Below are 22480 nucleotides of genomic sequence, written 5' to 3'. Positions count from 1 at the left end.
GGGGGGGGGGGGGGTCACTAGCTTGCCCATTTTGTTATGGTATCCTAGTTGTCTCCCTTTACTCCAGGAAACTTTGCGGTCATTTCCATCAAACATTGTTTGTAACGTATGACGATGTGATTTTCATTAATAAATATGTGAAGTTATATTTCATGTTGTTAATTCTTTATTGGCTGGAAGGCGGTCAGGAAAGAAAATTGGCAGTAACAAAAAAATATGGTTAGCTGCAATACTCAATTAAATAGAAAAGGCGCTATACCTCTTTGAAAATAGTTACACAGAATGGCATTATAATCACTCTGGACAAAAGACATCAGATTATTCTAATGTAAAATTCTTGTAAAAATTGGCTTTAAAAAATTCATATTATTTTAAATATTTGCATGATTTTATGCTGAGATTCTATCACACTCTCAAGATTTAATTTTGTACATGACAAGCAAAACCCATAGCGTGTTTTCCAAACCTTCAAATGTTAAAAATGTGCTATATGAATACAATATAACTTAAAAAGAAAAATGCATCAAAATTTCATGAAATTTGATTGACTTCTGTCATTTTCATAAAACAAAACCTACGGCACGAAAAATAGTTCTCACCAAAACTTGTTTATTTATCGAATTTAAATAGGTTTTCTTTATGAATGTTGTATGATAATGAAAAAATAATCTTTTCTGTTCTGATTTAATAAATAAATTCATATTGATTTTTAAAAATACAATGAGCATATGCTCTTTTCTTGTGACGGCAGTCATTTTTATTTTCATCCGTCATAATGATCTGACGTCACAATAATCATACAGACAAACTGTCATAACGACCAAAGTCACATAAACTTTGCGTACAGTTTTACCACCTGATTAATTTTTTGTACAGATCGTTAAAATTGAGAAATGGACTCTAAAGACAATTCAGAATCTAAGGATGGCCCAGTCACCACCGTGGTAAGTTCTTTGATCAAGTCATTTATTTCTTTGTCTTATATTGTGTGTTTGCAGTTCATTAGTTTGTTAGGGTTCTCTTACATTATTGATTTGTTAATGACCACAATTTGAGATAGCCACACATGTTACACAGCATAAAATTTGTTAATTATCATAATGACAAAATCATATCATTTTGTAGTTGTACATAGATCACATCAGTTAGGATATCCAATCGATTCTTGAAAATTTAATACTTTTGTAACAGGGTAGCCGGCGTGCCGTAGGCGATAAGGACCGTAATGATTATTTGATAAAAAGGTTGGAAGAAATGTTCGCAAAACTGGAAAGGAGATCAAAGAACACAGATGCGTGGGAGGGTGAAGACGAGGAAGGGGAAGAAGAAAGAGGAGAGGAGGAAAGACGGCGAAAACCACAGAGACAAGCAAAAGAAAAGTTCTCACCCAACGTTAGCGAAACAGCCAAAGCCGGAGGACTTGGAGATGCTGGGAAAAACGTAGAAATGATTCAACAGAAAGAGAGAAACAGATTTTCCTTCAGAAATGGAATTAAAACAACAACCATGGCCAAAGATGGGAAATTAAAGTCGGAGGAAGAGATGAAACAAATCATGAACATGGCCCTCCAAAGACAGGATAAAATGAAAAGGCGACGAAAACGCGGGACTAAAAATGCTGAAAAGTTGGAGAAAAGAGAAGAAAACATACTGTAAATATTTAATATTTAATAAAGTATTAGTGTACACTAAATAAATCGATATTCTACTCCAGATAATGATGAAAATACTAATCCGTGTGTGTGTGTGTGTGTGTGTGTGTGTGTGTGTGTGTGTGTGTGGAGGGGGGGGGGGTGGGTATCCATAAATTCAATTTCACTATTCATTTCCTTGTTTTCAATTCAATTTTTTACATGGTTCCAAAATGTGGAGGGAAGGGCCAGTTCCATCATAACTCACATCATAATTCACTTTTTATATGAAATTCTAAAATTAATCTTTCCTGTTCCACTCCTCGTAGGCAATTAAATTTATGAAGGAGCATAAGGATATTGTCAGCATGTTTTTTTAAATAAATCACATTTTTGTAACAAAAATTACATCTACTATATTTTTTTTACAGATCCGTAAGTGAAGAACGTACCAAGTTTGTTGAAGTCGGTGCCATTCAAAGACTGGACAATTTGAACGTAAGCTGTTCACTTAATTTTCTCAATAACATATTGATCAGATAGGATGCAAATTACTAGTATTATAAATTCGATATTCTCACATGAGATACTATAGAATTGATTTGCACGTTTGACGTTTAATTAATGGTGCGATTTTTTTCAGAGCACATTCAATGCAGAGGCATTTGAACTGCAGACGGCATATTGCGAAAAATCAAAAGAACAAATGGAGGCTGTTCATGCGGAATTGAAGGTACGCCACTACTGTGCAAAAGTTTCTGTCCCAGGTTTCCGAAAATCGCCCTTTAACAAAGTTGGAAAATAATAACGTCTATATTTAAAGATTATTTCACGCCCTTAAATAAGAACTCCTCTTAATATTTTCAGGCCAAGCATTTGTCAACGAAGAGTTTTGACCTGGATGGAGTGAAGGTAAATCATAGAAATTAATTCATAATTGCCACGTGAATGTAGATTCTGATTTTAATACAGTGCTGTTTTTCTGAACAGTTAATAAACCGTCATTGAATAGAAAGGTACATAAAAAATTCCTCCTTTCAGAAATATGTCAGTGAAATCGTTAAGAAGGCCCGGCAAAAGTTGCTTAAGGAGGAAACAGCATTGCAGGTAATCCATGCATATATGCATATTGTTGTAATATAAAAAATAACATGGAATTACTAAACAATTTTTTTAATTTTAAAGTTAATACGGAGGTCATATCAAATTTATTGTTGACAGTTTCTGCGAGTTCAGAAATCTATTCGGATTAAGCACGAGGAACACGTCAAACGCATCCTGGATATTAGAAAGGCTACAGAAGCCGTTCATGAGGAGCTGCTGGTAAGGCCTCGTCAGTCGTCACTTTATATACTAGTATACGTATTATATGTACAGCGTATTACTCTGTCCCTCTTGTTTCTATTCTGGCTGAAATTCTGAAATGGGGGGGGGGGGGGGGTTGAAGTCTATAAATATATTATAACTTATTCAATATTTTGGTACATCTAATTATATATTCTTTAACTTTTTAGTCGAAATTTACACTATTTATGTACTATTACCCCCTCTTCCCCCCAAAAAGGAAAAATAATTCAGCGTTATATATATTTTATTTCAGACGTTATTTACCTCGGGAGTGAGAAAACCAATCATTGTCTACTGCGAAAAGCAAAAGCCAAGAGGGAACAGATGATAAATGTGCATAAAGAACTGAAGGTACATATAAATACTTACATGTATACACGTAGTTATAACTAAACAACAAAAATGGAGAAAATACTTGCTTTATTAAAAGTTTTGTTACAGAGAGAGAGAGAGAGAGAGAGAGAGAGAGAGAGAATTTTCGTTTGCCCTGAAAATATTTTGAAAGAACATTTAAATTTTCAGAGACAGACATATCTAAAAGGACTGTGCATCGAAGATAATGACGAAGACGCTGGATTTGTCCCCAGGAAATTATTTCTGTTCGGGATAGAAGAGTTTCAAAAAGTGCCACCGGTACGTAGTTTATATAATTTATTATATGATGTTTGGCAAAGAAAGTGAGCGCACAAGATGGTAAGTTTGCAGGAATCCTCGACACGAATCAATTGGGATTTAAATGTCTATAACCTCGAAAGGCTATGTACAGGTTTCAACAAAAATATATTATGTTGAGAGTCGAAGTACATGGTTATTCTGGTTATTAAAAACTCACAAAGCTTTCAAAAAATGGCAATGAGAGGTAAACCAATAACTAGTTGGAAATGTTAATGCAAACATATTTTAATGAAGTTATAATTGTGTATATCCTAAAAAACTAGTAATAAGAAAAGATTTTTTTTATAGTGTTCATACAGCAGATCTAGAAATCAATAATAACAAATTAAAATATACCGGTATGTTATAATTCAACATCATGTTATAATAACAAACATTTAATAAGACAAAAAAGTTTAATTTAAAAAAAAAAGACCACCAGTTGGATTTGAACCCAAAACACTGAAAGTATGTATTCACTAATCCAGGACGAAACCACTGGGCCATGCGAGACTTGTCAATATGTGCTCTATAAAGTACTGTTTGAAACAACACTGTCATATCAATGGACTTTGATTTTTATCCATCAAAAAATAATTTGAAAAAGTACATAATTAGTCATCTCTGGGTCATCTCTCCATCTTTTTTTAAAAAGCGACATTTTTAATGTTGAAATATGTTATCTTTACACGTTTCAAATTTGTGGAGAGAAGACCCAGAGACAACAAAATCATTTTAAAACAGTTGTAAATAAGTAGGATTTTTCAAGAATTGCATCCTGTTGCTATATTTAGACCCATATTATGATAAAACCTTTTGATTTTCAAATATTTTTCCACTCATTCCACATCCAACAGAAACCAAACAACGGTTATAATTCGAAAAATATTCATAATTAATTGATGAAATTTTCACTCTGCTTGTGCGCCCAGATTCCTGCCGAATCTACATCTTAAGCGCCCACATTCTTTATCTATAAATACAATTTAATTTCATTTATAAGACGTTTAAACAATGATCACTTTTATTTTTCGTTTGTTTGGTCCCTCTTTCAAATAAAAAACATTCGGTAGTGCCTGCATTCTAAGCTGTTCAGTCACAAATTTAACTTGTGTTTTGGTCAGTGAATTGAGATGCTTTTGGTATTTTCCTAATTATAGGTTGTATTGCAGCCAAACATTGCACAGAACAACTCTGTTGAAGTACCAAGCTGTTCTGTAGAACCAGTGGTGGATCATGAGGAAGAGAGAGAGGTGTGTGATATTAATTATTGAGTTTACAAGTCTCCTATTTTTTGTTCGAAAAAGTTTGTTGTTTTAATATAACAATACGTTTTGTTAACATTAAACTCTTCTTTTTAAAAAAAGTGTTTTGGTTTTATATTACAGTATCTTTTTTTAACTTTTCCAGGCTCCTTTCATTGAGAAGAAAAGATCTTCAATGGGCCAAAGATTTCTCAGATTCTTTGGATTTCGTTGAATTCTGGAATGCTTTTAAAACTTAATTTTGACAGCAAGAATTTTTTAACCTGAATTTGTTCATCCTTTTTTATCAATGCAATGTTATCAGCAATTAAAAATAATTAGCAATTGCTTTTTGCCAAATCTATATTAAAACTCTTTAATTTTTAGTCTTATTTATTGTTTTTTAAATCTGTGGATATATATTTTAGGTAACATTCCACTAGTAATTGTAAATAAATATAAAGCATTCCAAACTTTGTATCAATTAATAAAACTTCTTTGTCTATTTTAAGACACTTATCTCTGAGCAGTTTATTTAAGATGGTATGGGACATTTGTCCATATTAATGTGGATTTAAGAACAATATTTAACCAAAAAAATTGTTTTAACATTTTTTGGAAAGGTAAAAATTTTTAAAATCCCCAGTGATTCAAACTCATGACTTACAGATTCGTAGTGAACCCTCTAACCCACTGTGCTACGCTGTTAGGTAACAATTTTGTAAAGAAATTATTTTTAAAATTACAGTTAATTTTATTGTTTATTACTTCAATAAATACCTGTAGTATATCACAGGAGGTGTCCCAAACCAGCTTGTTTTAGAACGTGTGTTACATATTGTACACACATCTTTCGAGATATTAGTTTCTGTACACAAACATTTTCTCCTAAAGAAAGAGCCAACATTTAAGAATGATATATATTTTGGGGTTTAAGCTTTTAATGCAAAAATTTACCTACTGAGTTTTAATTGACAAGAAAGCATTAAAAATAACACAAAAATTCTTCAATTTATATCGATTTTATTGAGTTGAATAAAAATCCCTCACAACTTTTATCACAGACAGCACAATAAAATTTAAAACAAACAAACACAACAATGGAATATAATTAAAAGTGATTTACCGGTGTATATGAATTACATGTATATATATGATTTAAATAAAACAGCAACATCTTCATCTTTGCAAAGGTATTTTATCCTTGATAAACTGCAAGAGAAAGAGAAATATTAGTTTTGCCAATAATTAAGAGGTTGTAGCCATTTTTAAACTGTAATAATCTCCTTCAGAAGGAGAGCTCTATATGTATGAAGATACATGAAAAAATCAAAATCTAAAATTAAAATTTATACATTCTAGTACATGTACAGTAAAACTCGTTTAGTACGAACACGGATATTGCGAATTCGCGGATATAGCGAATCCCCAGCTATGTAAATTTAATGAATTTCTTATACGGTTATAACGAATTACGGATATAACGAAGTGATTTCTCAGGTCCCAGTGACTTCGTTATAACCGAGTTTTACTGTATAAGGGATTTTTTCATTACTAAATAATAATTTATCTGATGATGGTTACTGTGTTCTCCACCCAGCCTCCTTAAACTGATGTAACATGAATAAATTACATATAAAACTGTGTAAACCCTAGATGTAATAGCGAAGTCAGCTGACCACTGGTAATTCAGAGTTTAACAAAAGCTTGTGGACATTTTCAACAGTGAACTTCAGTAAGGACTATTGGTGTGTTCTCATACTAATACACTAGTGATGAAAGTTTATACAGGTAATTATTCTTGTGATGTTTCAGTGATGTAAAAAGGTACTGCAGTGAACTAGTGGGTATCTAAATTTGTAGGCACTCAGAAATGAATATGGGAACCATCAAAGTGTCCCAAGAAAAGTAGCCTAGTGACTATTCACAGTTTATACATTATTATTCTCTCATCTTTCATTTTTAAAAAAAAATGTAAAACGAACTGCGGTGAAACAATGTACCTGACTGTATGTCTACATAGAAATCAGGAAATGTGGATAGTACATGTATGTATGCTGATCTAACAGAGATGAGCCATGTTTTTCCATGATTTTAAGACGGATATCAAATGTTTCACGAAGGCAGGATTTGCTGTCACTTACCTGTATCAGCTTTTTGCGGTACTGAGATTCCTGATAGGTCGGTTTCCGCTGAGGAGGGGTCTTCTCCTCTCGCTCAATCAGGCGTATCATCTCAGAAACATCCATAATGTAGACTGGGTCCACTTTATTTCGGTTGATCAGATTAACTAAGTACTCTTTGTAGTGCGACCTAAGTAAAAGATGGAAAAAGAAAAATTAAGTTTATTATAAACAAGTGTACAACCAAACATTAAAATTTTGTTACCCATACTTAGAAAAGAGAGTGGAAAATACTGCCAAATGGTAGACAAATAACTCTCTCTTTCCAAAATCAAAGTAACTCCTGACCCCAATATTAAAAGAAAGAATTTCTTTTTATTATATGCTACGGTATCATATTACTGACAGTATTGATGTACAAGGGACAAATAATTTAGTTTTTTTTAACCATATTAAATCTATTATTTATATCCGATTTATTTACGATAAAACTTTAAGATTTATGTAAGGGAATAAAAAATCTGACCATTGTAAGCAAGAGATTCATTATAAGTGGCTGTGTTTTACTGTATTACAAGTATATATATATGTTGGCTCAAGATGAAGATATCTTACCCACAGAGCCCTGCGTGGCCGGCAATGACATCTTTACCACAGGCCTCATCCTTCTTGCCCTCATGGACATCTTTTAGCTCCATCACAGGACAGTGTCGCTGGTCCTCCTGATGCTCAGGAGCCTCCGTGTCAAACTTCACATTTTTCTCCTGCACAATGTTAAAAGATACACAGTCAAAGCAAGCACCCTTTGTAACAAAGCAAAATGAAAAACTTTCTGTTCAGATCCTGATAAATAAGTTCTCAAAACCTAAAATTCCTTGGTCACCTTTTGTGAAACATCACATACATTGTATAAACATAAAAAAAGAAAATTCCCAATAATAACTACATTCAGATCTTTTAAAAACTAATATAAGCTAAAAACAAGTACATGTATTCTTTTCAGGCAAATATGTATCATACACAGAAACAGAAAAGAAATTCATATTTATAATTCCAAGAAATTTAAGATATTCAAAGCCAAAAAATCCTTTTCTTTTTTGAATGATTTTTTGATTGCTGAGAATGGAGGTGTATTTGTGGGTTCAGTTCTAAAGATATCTACCTTAAGAAGACGTTGAAGCTCCTCGACTGAGTTGTCACGGAGATAGTAGAAACAGTCTCGGGGGTGGTGACAGTGCAGGCCCTTTCCCCGACAACTCTTGAACTTCATACACACCTATAAAATCATAGTAAAGTTGAAGGTCATTGAATTTTTTAACTGTGGAATTATTTTGAGATCCATGATTTTGTTTTCTTATTTCTTAGAAAACTTACTCCTTTAGAATCAAACATCTGAGAACATCCACTGCAGAATTCATGTCCACACTCCGGGCAATTAAAATGCATGCAGCCCCCCTTAGCCAGGGAAAATCTCATTTTACAACTTGGACAATCTGGAAAAAAAAGTTAAAATCACGATCACACATTAAGGTGAAAATACCTAGGACCTGTGAAAACAAAATAAGATAGAGCAAACTCTTTGGGAGATGTGGCCTGTATACATTTGTAGTAAGCATTGGTATTACATTAAATCATTGATGTGATGTAAAAAATATACTAAGGGAACTTTGTCTACATCAACAATTTTACTTTTGTAAGTTTCTCCTTGGTAGTGCACAAGTACACAGTGCCCAATAAGTTTTAAAATTCCATTCTTCTTTGACCAGATAAGAAACACCAACCGATTCCATTGGTGGCCAGGTGAGCCGCTAGGCCCATGGCCTGGTTCTCTGGGTCGTTGTCAATCTTCCATTGTTCATACTCCTCACAGGTCAGACCCTCGTGCTGATCCTCCCACTGTTAGCAAAGAACAAAATCAAATCAGTTGATAAAAAAGTAAAATCCATGGCTTGCAGCATAATTTATTCTAACAGACTCTTACTCGGGTATATGTTCTTATTTGGAACCTGAAGTTTTGAACATCTCCTTAAATTCATTTTCAATACTAGTACCTGTCTTAATATATACATTTATACACACATTTACAGTTGATTCATGTTCAAGTAGGTGTTTAATAACAGTAATATACTAAGCAGAGTTTTGTTGATCTTTAAACAAGAAAGAGAGCAAGATTCTTTGTTCTTTCCTCATTTTTAAGAACAAATATTACCTGTTTTTTACAGTTGAAGCATGTCTTCTTGTTACAATATGGACACTGCATGGCTGGGTTTCTCTCTCCTCCGATGTTGATAAAACCGTTGCCACACTACAAGAACATATTAATATCAAAGAATTCAAAATACACCATGAGATTTACTTGTTTCACCTTATCATAAATGTTTTTGTTCATTGTTCTTCATTAACATGTTCTGTAAATTCAATTAATTAATTTAATTAAATGCGAGGAATTAATATCTGCATTAAATCGCGAAAAGCATTCCTCATGGATTTAAAAAAATACCTTTTATTTTTCAGATAGTTTTGAGCCATATGTAATTATAACGAAAAAAATTGGTGCTCACGATTTCATATTCTCATGATTTGATGCAAAACAGTGGCATCGCGGAATTAAGTACTCGCATAAAAAAAAGAATTTACAATATCATTATTCACCAGAGTGTTTTTCAGTGCAAAAAGTACTATATATTTATTTATATACATGTATACTAGTATATACTTACATGGGCACACCATCTGAAGTTGGGATCTTTCTGTAAGTGCCAGTCCCGCAGCTTGGTTTCATAAATTTCTCGAATGTCTGGACCAACCATTGTATTCAACTGAAAATAAAACATTAAACATGCTTCATTTCTGGCAAACAAAAGCTGCCAAGAGAGGCTGTGTCCTAAATGTATCATGTACCGTTAAACCTCATTAAACTGATATGCTTAGTTTCAGAATGGATAGGTCTTTAGGCAGGTACATTTTCTGTACCATAATATCATTAGTTTTCATGATGGCTGAATTTTTGAAGATTTTATTGGTACCTTAAACCCACATATTAACATCCCAAATGAATTGTGAAACACAGTCTTTATCATACTACATATAAAGGAATCAACAAAATTACTGGTACCCATGAAACCTGCAATAATTGACCCCCTTAATTTACAATGATTCTACGCTATATAAAACCCCAGACTGACCAGCATGGTGAGGAATGACAGGTATTCATTGGCCGCTTCAGTGTTGTCCATGTTTGGGTGCTGACATATTGGACAACATAGGTTCCTGACGTGTTTCTCTCGAATGTTCAACTCAAAGTAGTTCTTCATGCAGTCAAAGCAGATTTTACATGGGCAATTCAAAGTTCTTATCTGTAAAAAAAAAAGTAAGCAATTTCAAGATGATTTTAAGTCTACGCATTATGGGTATACTGTACAAACAATGTATGATACACAGTGGTGTTCTCAAAATTTCTAGCAGGAGATCATAGGCTGCCTGGGGACAATGTCAAAAGTTGATGTGTAGCATGTATAGATATATTCATGAATAAAACACATACCTTGCTCATGGGGAAGTAAGTGAAACAGCACTGGCACTCCTGCTGTAGGTAGACGAGGGAGCTCTGACGGTCCCCACAGTTATACACCGCCTCTACGATGTCCTCCAGGGTGGCCTCCAGTTTCTTACCCGCCACATCTATATCCAGGATCTTCAGCACGGTCTCTGCCCGCCCCCAGCTCTGTAGCTTACCCTCCACCATTATCATCCGGGACCTCCGCTGTTAACCGAAAAGTTGAGAAATTGTGTTGTATTTAAGATTAGAAGTTTGTTTACAAGCAAAGGTTTATTTTCAATTTATTAGAATGAAGAAATGGATAAATTGAGCAGCTGTGCTAAATTTAAGATTGACTTAAATGCCATTTGGTAGATGTAAATTTTAATTACATTGTATTAAAAAACGGAGATTACCATACCTTACAATAATCAAAATGACAAACATGTGATGTACAGAAAAGAGGCATATTTAAAAACAGCCAGTATCCATGAAAAGGAATATATTTAACCATCACACATCATATAGAGTGTTCACATATGTATTACATGTAATACAAAAATGCAATTCATTTTTGTAATTTTTTAAAAATCTTTAATTTTTGACATCACTTAATTTTTCAAATGCATGACTTACATCAGAGCTAATGTCTTTGTTTCTGACCATCTGCTGGAAGTGATTGTGTTTGAGCACGCTGTTGGTGACACTTAAACAGGCATCATGGACATCAGACAGCGCCAGAGCCTCACTTACACCCTCAGCTTCGTCCTCACCCTGCAGGGAAGAGTTCTCCCTCTCCCAGAGATGGTCAGTAAACTGCTGCAGGCTGTCAGAGTTTAAGTGGTCTAGAGCTTCCTCCAACTCCCCTTTAGATGACAACATGGCCTGCAGAATCTCTTCTCTTGGAAAGCTGTTGTCCACCTTACATATCTCTTGGTACTGTTAATGTTTTAAAAATGTGTGTTATTGTGACCCACAGAAATAATTAACATACTTTATATATGTATGTAAAGATTTGTAAATTCTTTAACTTTAAAAAAAATCAAGAAACAATTGAGTCAATTTAGAGGATCCCAGGGACTTTTAGGGATCTATTTTATTTCTCTAGCATAAAAAACTCTCTGTATTCTGTCATAAGTACAAACTTACTAGTTTGCATCTTTTTGCAGTACAGATTTTCACAGCCTCTTCAACATCTCCTTTGGTTTCCTTTAGAGAATTCTTGGCTTCTGCCTCAGACAACTCCCCCACCTCGTTTTCATTCATGTCTGCTCCTGCCTTTGCCACTTCAGCCATGACAGATTTCACCCGCTTCATCCAGATCTGCTTCAGCCATTGCAAGGGAAGTAACTGGTCTCTTACACACATTTCTACTGCAAGCTCTCCTTCATCAGTATCAAATCCTTCCTTTTCAGCTTCCTAGCACAACAATACAAATGACGTTAGACTTTTCTTTTCAAAATTCGAGAGATAATATCACAAATTATTTTGTTACAGCAGTTTTTTTTCCTTGCAACATAAACAGAACTACATGCAAGTAATCTACATGTACTTATAATCTATCCCAAGATGTTTATGCAGCACATTTTCCTAAATTATTTGGTATTCTTTATACCTCAGTCAGTAAAGATTTTTTCAACTATGTCTTAATAAACTGCACTTTTTGACAAGTACTGTATGTGCATTTTTGTTTAAAAATTGCCACGAAAATGGTATCCTGGAACATAGCATAGTATAAAAATCTAACGTAAAGTATGATTTGCAGTACATGTACCTTAAAGAAACCAACTAGTTCTTTGGCCTCGATGTCCATCAAGTTTTGCATTCTCTGTTGATTCACTTTCTCCACCGTCTCCGTAATGTTCAGACCCTGTTTGTTCCTGGGTGATTTACTCAGCCCTTGTTCTTTAGTCTCAATGTCCTTGTGGTCCTCCCAAAACTGTTTACCCAGTGCCTCCATTGTCTCTGGAAAAGTAAGGCCCTTTTTGTTGCTGGGAGATTTACTCAGGGGCTGAGACTGCTCAGTAGCTTTTTCACTTGTCACAGGGAATGACAACTGTTCCCCTGGCTTTTGGTTGCTCCTGTTTGGGCTTGTACTTTTGGGCAGAACCTGTGCTGATGGTGGGGACTGAATGGTTGCTTTTTTCAACTGATCAGCCAGTGTTTGTTGTATGAATTTTTCCTCTGCTTCCTTCTTTTTTTCTTTCTCTAGCTGCTCTTCAAACTGGCGCTTAGCTTCTTGTTTCTCATGATATATCTAGAAATATGAATCACCAATAAATGTGCTTTATTTGCTTAAATTCTATATATATTCTTTGACATAAAAGATTCAATTAAATTAAAATTCATTTATCAAATGAAAAGTTTTAATTGTAAAAATATATCTATAAATTGATGAATTGTTTGCTTTTAAATAAATATTTACATCAATATGCATGTACTACCACTTGCACCTTTTTACAAACTAAAACAGACTAAACTGACCTCATCGTAATGCTGCATGATTTTGTCCCCTGCTGTAGACGCTTCTTTAATTATTTTAGAGACATCACTGTGTTGGGCCCCAGTGGCAGATGGCTGCTTTTTCTCTACCCCAGGGGCCGGAGGTCTCTGTGGCCTGTTCAGGTCATTCATTGGTCGGCTGTCACTCACCGAACTCCCTGTATTAGCACTGCCTTGTTGTACAAATTTTGGGTTATCACTTGTCTTGAAGCAAACTGCACACACCCTAGTATCTGGGTCATTGTGAAAGGTGCAATGTTGACAGATCCAAGGGGATCCGTACCCCTCCACTTTGGGTTTGTGGATCTGGGGTGGGGGTTCCTTGGGGATCCGTGGTGGAATGGGCACTGGAGGTGAATCTAATGGGGGAACAATTTGTAGGTCTGCAGGAGGGGGGTAATTCTGATACACTGTCTTTGCAGATACTGGCATGTCATGGAATTTCGGGGGAGGTGGAACTTGCTGGGTACTTGGAGGTTTCCTCTCATCTACAATACTACTGGTTTGCCTGCGATGAAACTCGTTGGCTCTGTTTTCTTGAAAGACCTTTCTCTCCTCCATTAAAGGTAAATTTGGTCTTTCTGGGGTATGCTTCTGGGCATGCACAGGTGTATTTTCTGTTCTTTCCTGAAACATGGACTGACTTCTCCTGTGCTCCACATTCTGCTGAAGAGTACCAGATTTTGGTGACTGATTTAATGGTTGATTCACATATGGAAAATTCCCATGCATACGTGGCGATACTTTTGGGGTTTGTGGAGAGTTCTGTTTGGAATGATATGCCAGCAGCGGGTTATGAGGCGATGTACACTGAATGCTCTGCTCTGTTTGGGGAAAGTATGAAGAAGGCCCTGTTGGATGACCATAAAATGAAGGAGGGCTTTGCATGGCCATGCTCGGACTAGGGCCTTCACTGGGGTAAACTGGAGGACTGCTTTGATACGAGTTTGGAACGAAGATGAACACTCCACTGTGCGGTGGGTTAACCCCGCCGGGAGAATTGACCGAGGGCAAATGTCCGAGGGGAAGGCTACTCAGCCCCACTTGCTGCTGGTAATTGAGGGGCCACTGTGAGGGGTAATACATCTGATCCTGCTGGACCAGAACCTTATCCAGCTCTTTCTCGTATTTTTCCAGCTCTATCTTCTCCCTCTGTAGGAATCCTTTTTTCCTGAACAGACGACCATACTCTTCATCTTCGTAGAACGTTGCATTCTGAGCTATGCATTCCTGGATTCTGACCTCGATGTTATCAATTTCTTCCTGCAGCGTCTCCAAGTGAATCTCTATTTTGGATTTTCTTCTGTACAGGTCGGGAATGGCCAAAATCTTGTCCAATAGTTTGGAGGTGGGGGGTCCCCCAGGAGCTGCTCTCTGCATGCTTGGGGGCACAGAAGGCAGAGTGTGGTACACCTATAATGTAATCAATGAATACATATACAATGACTGTATAATTAATGTTACATTTCATACATTACATACATGTAAATCTACAAACTTTTTATAATATTTATTGACATATACCATAGGAATAAATGCTATATTTTTCATGTACAAAATTTTCGTTTATGTACATGTATTTTCTGATATATATTCAGGGTCTGATATATTTTCAGTTTTTAGGTAGTTTGTGTGATATTCTTTAACTGTTGCCTAATTCAATAAAAACTGTGTGTCACTGTATTAGTCAATGACATGCTTAAGAAATTATTTTTTGACTGTTTTTTAACTGCCTGTTATCAAAACTGTAAATAAGATATATTTAATATATAGGAAATACATATGTACTAGGTACTAAGATGCAAAAATACAAAAAACATGTATAAGTTAATGATGCACTGTAACAAACTTTTTCAGTGACATTGTATGTTACTTTATATACAAAGCAAACAAACATTGCGAGACACTTACATTCTGATGCATGTTTGGGTCATGTGACATTCTGCGTAGAGTCCCTGGCTGTGATTGCAGTCTGTCAAATAAAGTTCAGAATAAATTTGTGGGTAAAAAGGAAATTTTAACATGTATATCACTTCCTTTTGTATCTAAAAGAATGTAACTAAGTTTTTCTATTTATCTTGTTTATCATTTGAAGACTTGCAGGAAGCTTAAAGATAATGTATTTATAGAAAAAAAAATCCATGAAAATTAATCTCAAACATTGAATATTTCAAAGTATCCAATGATTATAAGGGTTATTTAAGGTCAGACGACACGTTCCTCAATTTTAGATAATTTTTTCCAAGAATTTGTTAATGGTTTACTACAACTTTGACAAGCTTTCTTGCAAAAAATTAGGGTACCTTACCAGGCATTTCTGCAAAATACTAGAGTATGCATTATCCTATATAATCTCCTTGAAAATACACTTGAATTGCTGATATAAAAATAAATACATCTATAGCACAGCGAAATTCACTATATTAGAACAATATCTCCGCCGGGGCAGGGCTTTGAACTCACATCCTCTATAACCTATATGCTTCTGGCAGTGAGCAGCCACGGTTCTAACCACTCGACCATCTAGACATATATAACCCATTACAAGTAAATTTTGATCATTTTTAAAGTATTTATAAAATTAATATTTTTTATTGGAACTCTTTATTACGAGGAGATACTAAAAAGATTCTCGAGGAATGTGTCGTCTGACCTTTAGCAATAAAGAGCAAGTTAAAAAGTTCACTGGGACATAAACTTGGTTGGTCATGTGATCACATCCTGTGAAGCCCAAAGGGCTTCTCAGATGAGCAACCAAGTTTATATTCAGGTGAACTTTTTAACAATGTTGTTTATTATTTATATTTAGGTTTAAGAAAACCAAATTGTTCAGAATTACACTGGACAAAATTGCTAACGCCCCATTTGAAATAAAATAATATTTACATCCTAGAATTTTTTAAAGATACCGGTATATTTAATGTTTAAATAAGTCACCTAAATTATAAGTAAGACATTTAAATGTCCAAACAGATAAATGGATGCAATGGTAACCGAAGCGTGACTCTTCTTTAAAAATGCTCAAATCGTGCTCACACTTCTTTTGGAAAGATAAATCATTACTTTCTTTTTTGTGATCTTATTATTGATGCATGCATTACTAAAACCTCACAAAAAACCCGACGGGGTATGGCGCGTTTGATCACAGAAAAGCGTGGCAGGACAGTTGGTATGGTCTCTGCAGAATGCTCCTTTAGTGAGGTTAGCAAAAATGTTAATAATTGTACGATTACCGGTGATATTTGCTAAAACATGACATAGCATGCTTATCAAATAAAAAAAATGTCGTTTAAGGTAGCCAAAGTGTTTTAAAAAAGGCACCACATGTCAATTGCAAGGTTGTACCGGAAATTTGCGCAAACCGGAAGTGTGAGGGACCGAGCAAGAATTCCAACGCATCGCGTAAATACTAGGCGAAAAGACAGACAGATCCGATTTATACGAGCAAATGGAGCCCACACCTGATATTGATATGTGAATCACATAATGGGGGGTACCAATGTTTTATTAACAGTACTCAAAGCAACTGGTCAATAAGATTACAACAAATGATGCTTCATTTTCTGTATTATTATAAACTGTTAAAATAATATACTAATCAATCTTTGTTGCGTTCAGAACTAAAACAATCAAAGAAGTAGTAGGTGGTGCGCTAGCAATTTTGCCTAGTGTATAAACATCATTGTGTTTTAAGGTAAGTAATAATTCTACAATCAAACGATAAGCAATATAAGTGGTTATCATTGTGACATCATGAAAAAGTTCACACAGAATTGAACGTTTTCGCTATTTTATAGGTTCATATAAAAAAACTAATTTGCAGATGTAAATATTTTCATTTTAATTTCCACTACCATAAGAGCTAGGCAAGCTCAACTTTGATATCATTTTACTTTCATACATGTATAAGAAATCCATTGAGGGGATGTGGTGGGGAATGGGGGTTTCGGGAGGTGGGGTGGGAGATTTGACTGTATAAGATTACATCTATAAGTTTACCCTGATATTAAGCCCTCCTGGGGGTGGTGTTCCTCCATGCCTGGAACATTTTGCACAGAGTGGTGCATTGTAGATAAATCCATATTGTTATTGTTGGCAGACATTACATAGTGAGACTGGTTTACATTGGAACCAGCGGAATATGGAGTCACGATCGGCTTTATACAATATGGAGGTTGTTCACTGGTGGAGTAATATGGCTGATTTTGGGTGGCGTCTTGCGTGGCGTACTGCAGTACTTCTTGTGGCAGCTGGTCGTGTGTTTGCTGTGGGGTAGGTGAAGGAATAAGAGCATGGCTCTCTTTGGCTGACAGATATTCATGGTCATCCGAGTTCTGTTCTGTACTCGACATCTGCAAAAATAATTTCAAAACTCAAAACATCATATACTTGATATAATGATTTCATGTGCAAAGAAAAAATATTGTAAATGAAAAAATATGTTTTGTTTCTGAGAGTCTGAATCTAGGTTTAAGTACCCTTAATTTCTGGCGATCATGATTTTTGCGTTTTGGGTGCTGATGCCATCTTTCGTCACAGGCTGTACAGAGCTGTTTGTTGTCACAGCGACCACACATGAACATGGCTACTGACTGACCACAGATGTCGCACACTGGCAATTAAATGGAAAACATACATCAATGTTAATTTAAATTTCACCAAATCACACTTGTAATAGGTTATTAAGTGAATTATATCAATACTCATGCTCAAAAATTTGATGAAGCTAAAATTTCAATTTGCTTTCTTATATGAAAGACAAAGTAAAAAAAAAAGAAAGAGATATTAAATTGCACACAGAATTAGCAATTCGTCTTGAAAGTAGGATGAAAGCTATATAAAATGCTGATTTTATTTCAGTTGTTATAATTGCAGTCTGGTTGCCAAATTCCTTTCATTTCAGAAAGTCTTCGGAATCATGCTAAGTTATTATCTTTGCAGATGCAGGTATTTAGAACTGACCTATGCTGGACTGTGGAGATTCCACTTCACTAGAGCCTGTTCTTTGTCCACCAGATTTGTTAGACTAAGAATGTTAAAACAAAACTTACAATTAAATACAATCATCAGAGGTTCAGATAATAGTTTATTCAAATTATCAATCAATTAAGGGCTAAAGTTCTGAGCTCATTATGCCATGTATATGTACCGGAGATGCACTTGGAATGGATAGTTTTGATTCAGTTACAGCCTCTCTGATTGGTTGCTGTACTTGATTTGTTACGTCCTGCCTCATTAGCTGACTGTCAGAGTAGGAGGAACTACTGGATGATGATCTTTGCTGATTGGTCAGTCTAGATTCTGTATGCGTATTAGATGCAATGCTTGCTACAGGCTTCTGTAAAAAAGATTTAATTTTTCTAGGTAGGTATTTTCAAAGTCTAATACACCCTATCTGACTGGTAGTAATTAGGAGTTTAAAACAAAATAAGAAAAACAAAACTTACCAATTTTCTCATGGGTAGATTTCCTTGTTGAATCCAGTTCTTTTGAAAGCTTGCCACATCCAGCCTATGAGATATGATAAAATAATTTTCTTTTGAATGTTAAATGGACATGTAGATGAATTCCAGGTATATGAAATAATTTACCTGACTAATGAATTGCAAAGTATACTGACAAACAACCTACACTGTTTGATGGGGCAGTAAATTCTCCACCCTCTCTGGATAAGGGTGATAATTTGTTAGATAGGCATCTAGCTCTCTCTTCCCACACATAATGTCGGCCAGCAGGCGATACAGTTGCTCTTCATTTGTTTGGCCAGAGTTAGGAAACTGGAGTCCATCTTGGATGTCCTCGGTATATCCCATCAGCTTCATGATGTCTCTCCCTCCCTGTGATTCAGAATGCAAAAATTTACAGCCATAAGGTCGTCATATAGATAGAAAAGTTTTACAATAGGACTACACATGGGAATGTTTCTTTGGTAGGAATTTTGCAACCTCCTCCCAAGTAATAACTAATAATCACTCAATTCCACTAATGGATTAAATGGAGCTTTTATATACTCTGGAATATATACAATGGATAGCCTTTTCTCTAAATCCCGTCTTAATTTCCATAATCAAAAGCTACATGTACTAGTGTGTTCATATTAAGAACTTTCACAGTGTTAACAATACAGTGAAAGTTGGAAACACAGTAAAACATGGTAAAGCATAGTGCCAGGGGAAAAGCAATTTTGATCCATTATTAATGTACCGGTAAATAAATTTAATATCTGAATATAGCATAGTGCCAGGGATGAGCAATTTTGTCAATTTATTATTGATGTAATATTATAACCAAATATTTTAATACTAGAGGTACTGTGAGCAAGCTCACAATTGATACCCCCCGCTAAGAAAAAATTAATATTTAAACATTTTAAATTATTGGTATACTGAGCCGGATTTTTTCCGAAATTTTTTTTTACACATTTTTTTTTCCTAAAAAAAAATTCATCATGGCAGGCCATTTTCAGGGAGACAGGGATGAGAGTCTAAAAATAGTTTCATGTGGCCTGAGACATGCAAGCTTTGTGTCAAATTTTAGCTTCTAATATTTCCATTAATACAAGACATAACACAGACAGAATTTAACATTTTTGAAACAATGACCTTGAACTTCCTCAATTGACCTTGGGTCAAGGTCATGACACACCCGTAGGTCATAAGCAATCCTTGTGTGAAGTAAAAACTTCCAATGTTTCCCCAATAGGAAAGATATGGACCTGACACGAATTTTGCATTTTTTATGCCAGTGACCTTGACCTCTCCCAAATGACCATGGGTCAAGGTCATGACACACCCTTAGGTCATAAGCAATCATTGTGTGAAGTAAAAACTTCCAATGTTTCCCCATAAAAAAGATATGGACCGGTCACAAATTTTGCATTTTTTTCTGCCAGTGACCTTGACCTTGCCCGAATGACCTTGGATCAAGGTCATGACACACCCTTAGGTCATAAGCAATCTTTGTGTGAGGTAAGAACTTCCAATGTTTCTCCATAAGAAAGATATGGACCGGACATGATTGCACAGACAGACGGATGGATGGACGGACGGACAGACGGACAAGGTAATTCCTATATACCCCCCAAACTTTGTTTGTGGGGGGTATAATAATACAATTTTAAGAATAAAGATGGAAGAAATGAAACAGACTTTTCTGTAACCATGAATTCTTCATAAGTGTGTTCACTATAATCAGGTTTCAAGGGATATTAAAATCATGTTCAATACAAATAAAGGGGTGGGGGGGGGTCTATGACGGTGAACCTACCACAACACAGTCGACTCTGTCCCTGAAGATGTTGTTGGAAAACTTGACGACCCGCCACATCTGTGACCTCTCAACTGGAGGTTTTAGTAGGTGGCGGCAGTACTTTTCCAAAATATTCAGAGCCACTCCGATCTTCTTGATTCCCTCCAAAAACTATAAATCCAGAACATTGGATATAAATAAAGACTTTTGTGTAAAAACAGTGCTAAGACGTGTTTTTTGAGTTAAGCAAGCTAATAAAACAGAAATATTGTGTCCATATAACTATAATTTCACATCCACAATCAGTGATTAAATATTAAGGTTAAAAAAAAAACTGCAATTAGAACACACAATTTTAGCAAAATATTGTCAAAGAAAGATGGTCAGATGAAGAGTAAAAAATAATCTTGTTGAGTAAGTTAATGAAGAATGGCTCAGTTTACCCGCATAAAATATGATTAAGGTTAGTACTTTGACGTACATTGCTGTTGTCCTTGAAGAGTTCCTCCATGGGTAGCAGCTGATACCTCTGCCCCAGGGGGCAGTTGACACAGATTAACCCATCAATGAGGTGGGTGACCTCCTCTGACTTCAATAATGCCTCATAAATCCGCTGCTGAAGCTCTTTCACCTCAGAACACCGATCACCCATCTTGTTTGTTTTTTAATCAATAAATGCCCAATAATAAGGGACTTCTGCAATAAAAATATAGTGTTGTTAATTACAGTAAAAGGGTGCTTTCCATTTAACCGGCATCGCCGGATTTGCCGGTGTTGCCTTTGTTGCCGATTGCTGGAACGCGTGTCGCCGGCGAGCGATACTGGCAACGCAATATACCGTTGCCGATTAGGAAACAATATGGCGTCGAGGTTATCTTGTTCTACAAAACCAGTATTTCTAAAACTAACATTTGTCCTACTACATTGAAATACATTAAAACTGCAAATAGCCAAACTTTCTGGATCAAAATTTAAGATAAGTATCAGTTTTAAGCTGCAATCGTCCTCGTTCGAGCATTGTGACGTTGCCAACCGTTCCATTTACATCACCGTTTCCCGATAACGTTGCCGGCGAGGCAACGTTAATGGAAAGCACCCTTAATGAGTATGCTGATGATTGTGATCTATTTTAAAACTGTTATATTATATAAATAGAAATTTGTGAATAAAAACAAACATGACCTCCCAAATAAGGAAGTTAAAGCTCCAAAGGTCAAAACCAATCAAAACATATACGGTACACATAAGCACATCGTACCGGTAATTTGTAGCTAAAAATCAAAATATTGAGTGTTTCACCAAGACAGGATGATGAAAATTGGCAATATCTTTACAGGAGCCTTAGTAAATCATAAATAAACGCTGAACAATCCTACACAACTGAAAACTTGTTTGACAGAATGATTATTAACTGGCATCATATCTAGACCTATAAAACTGTAAAAATTTAAAATATACTTTTCACCTACTTTTTTTTATTGCACGCATTCATGTCATAGATTATTTGTTTTCTGACTACAAAATCAAAATGTAACCCCGAAGCATTATTACTTGTACAATTTAAATTAAATTTCATTTTAATAATTAAATATATTGAGGTTTTCTTGTTTTTTGTTTTTTAAATAAACCACATTTAATCTTGATTAAACGTTATTAATTGATATCAAAATTTTATCAATCCAAGTTTAATTAACTGATTTATTTTTAAATCATGTGGTTTTTAAAACCTTTTTATGGATATTAGTCATAGCATGCTTAATTATAGCCTTTTTTAAATAAAAAAAAAATGTCACCTTGAAATACATAAAACAGTTTCTTGTGAAACTTACGAATTCTTAAAACCAATTTTATTTCGATGCACAGCTTCTATGGCTTGCATCTACATCAGCATTTATTTCGATGTTTGCGCGGGTGGGGCAATGTTTACAAGCATTGCGTTGTTGACAAATTCAACAGATGACAGAGAAAAAGGAAGTTAAATTCAAATACACAAGTATTCGATTTATAGCAAAGTATTCAATGCAATGTTTTACATATATTAAACACTCACATCAAAATCCATAAACCTCCTACGATTATAAGTTGCTTTAAACGTGGTTTTCCAAATTCAACAGTACTTTCATTTTCCTATGACTCATACAGTAAACAATGCGGATGGAATGAATTACCTCCCTTTGAAGAACTCTCTTGTGT

The 22480-nt window shown here is 35.1% G+C and overlaps 2 protein-coding genes across 2 annotated transcripts; one reads left to right on the top strand and one right to left on the bottom strand.

The window, feature by feature from the left end:
* The first annotated feature begins 1024 nt into the window (after nt 1-1024).
* Nucleotides 1025-3334, top strand: LOC128186638 (uncharacterized). The gene is made up of 7 exons (XM_052856473.1): nt 1025-1652; nt 2063-2129; nt 2275-2364; nt 2499-2543; nt 2673-2738; nt 2853-2954; nt 3232-3334. Exons 1-7 carry the CDS (start codon nt 1255-1257, stop codon nt 3304-3306), a joined length of 843 nt encoding a protein of 280 aa, XP_052712433.1. The 5' UTR covers nt 1025-1254; the 3' UTR covers nt 3307-3334.
* A 2552-nt stretch (nt 3335-5886) lies between these two features.
* On the bottom strand, nt 5887-22458 carry LOC128187940 (uncharacterized). Its single transcript, XM_052858649.1, has 24 exons — nt 22338-22458; nt 20769-20983; nt 20306-20458; nt 18671-18876; nt 18487-18550; nt 18189-18377; nt 18002-18065; nt 17518-17651; nt 17039-17391; nt 14951-15011; nt 13022-14452; nt 12312-12794; nt 11687-11956; nt 11174-11476; nt 10544-10762; nt 10185-10355; nt 9720-9818; nt 9209-9304; nt 8781-8895; nt 8374-8492; nt 8162-8275; nt 7615-7763; nt 7021-7189; nt 5887-6088 (listed from the first exon to the last, which is right to left on the bottom strand). The coding sequence occupies exons 2-24, from the start codon at nt 20937-20939 to the stop codon at nt 6056-6058; spliced, it is 5166 nt and encodes a 1721-aa protein (XP_052714609.1). The 5' UTR covers nt 20940-20983; nt 22338-22458; the 3' UTR covers nt 5887-6055.
* Between the last annotated feature and the right edge of the window lie 22 nt (nt 22459-22480).

This window comes from Crassostrea angulata, chromosome 6, assembly GCF_025612915.1.
Source record: "Crassostrea angulata isolate pt1a10 chromosome 6, ASM2561291v2, whole genome shotgun sequence".
In the NCBI taxonomy this organism is placed as follows: Eukaryota; Metazoa; Mollusca; class Bivalvia; order Ostreida; family Ostreidae; genus Magallana; species Magallana angulata.
This window is presented reverse-complemented; position numbering and strand designations above follow the sequence as displayed.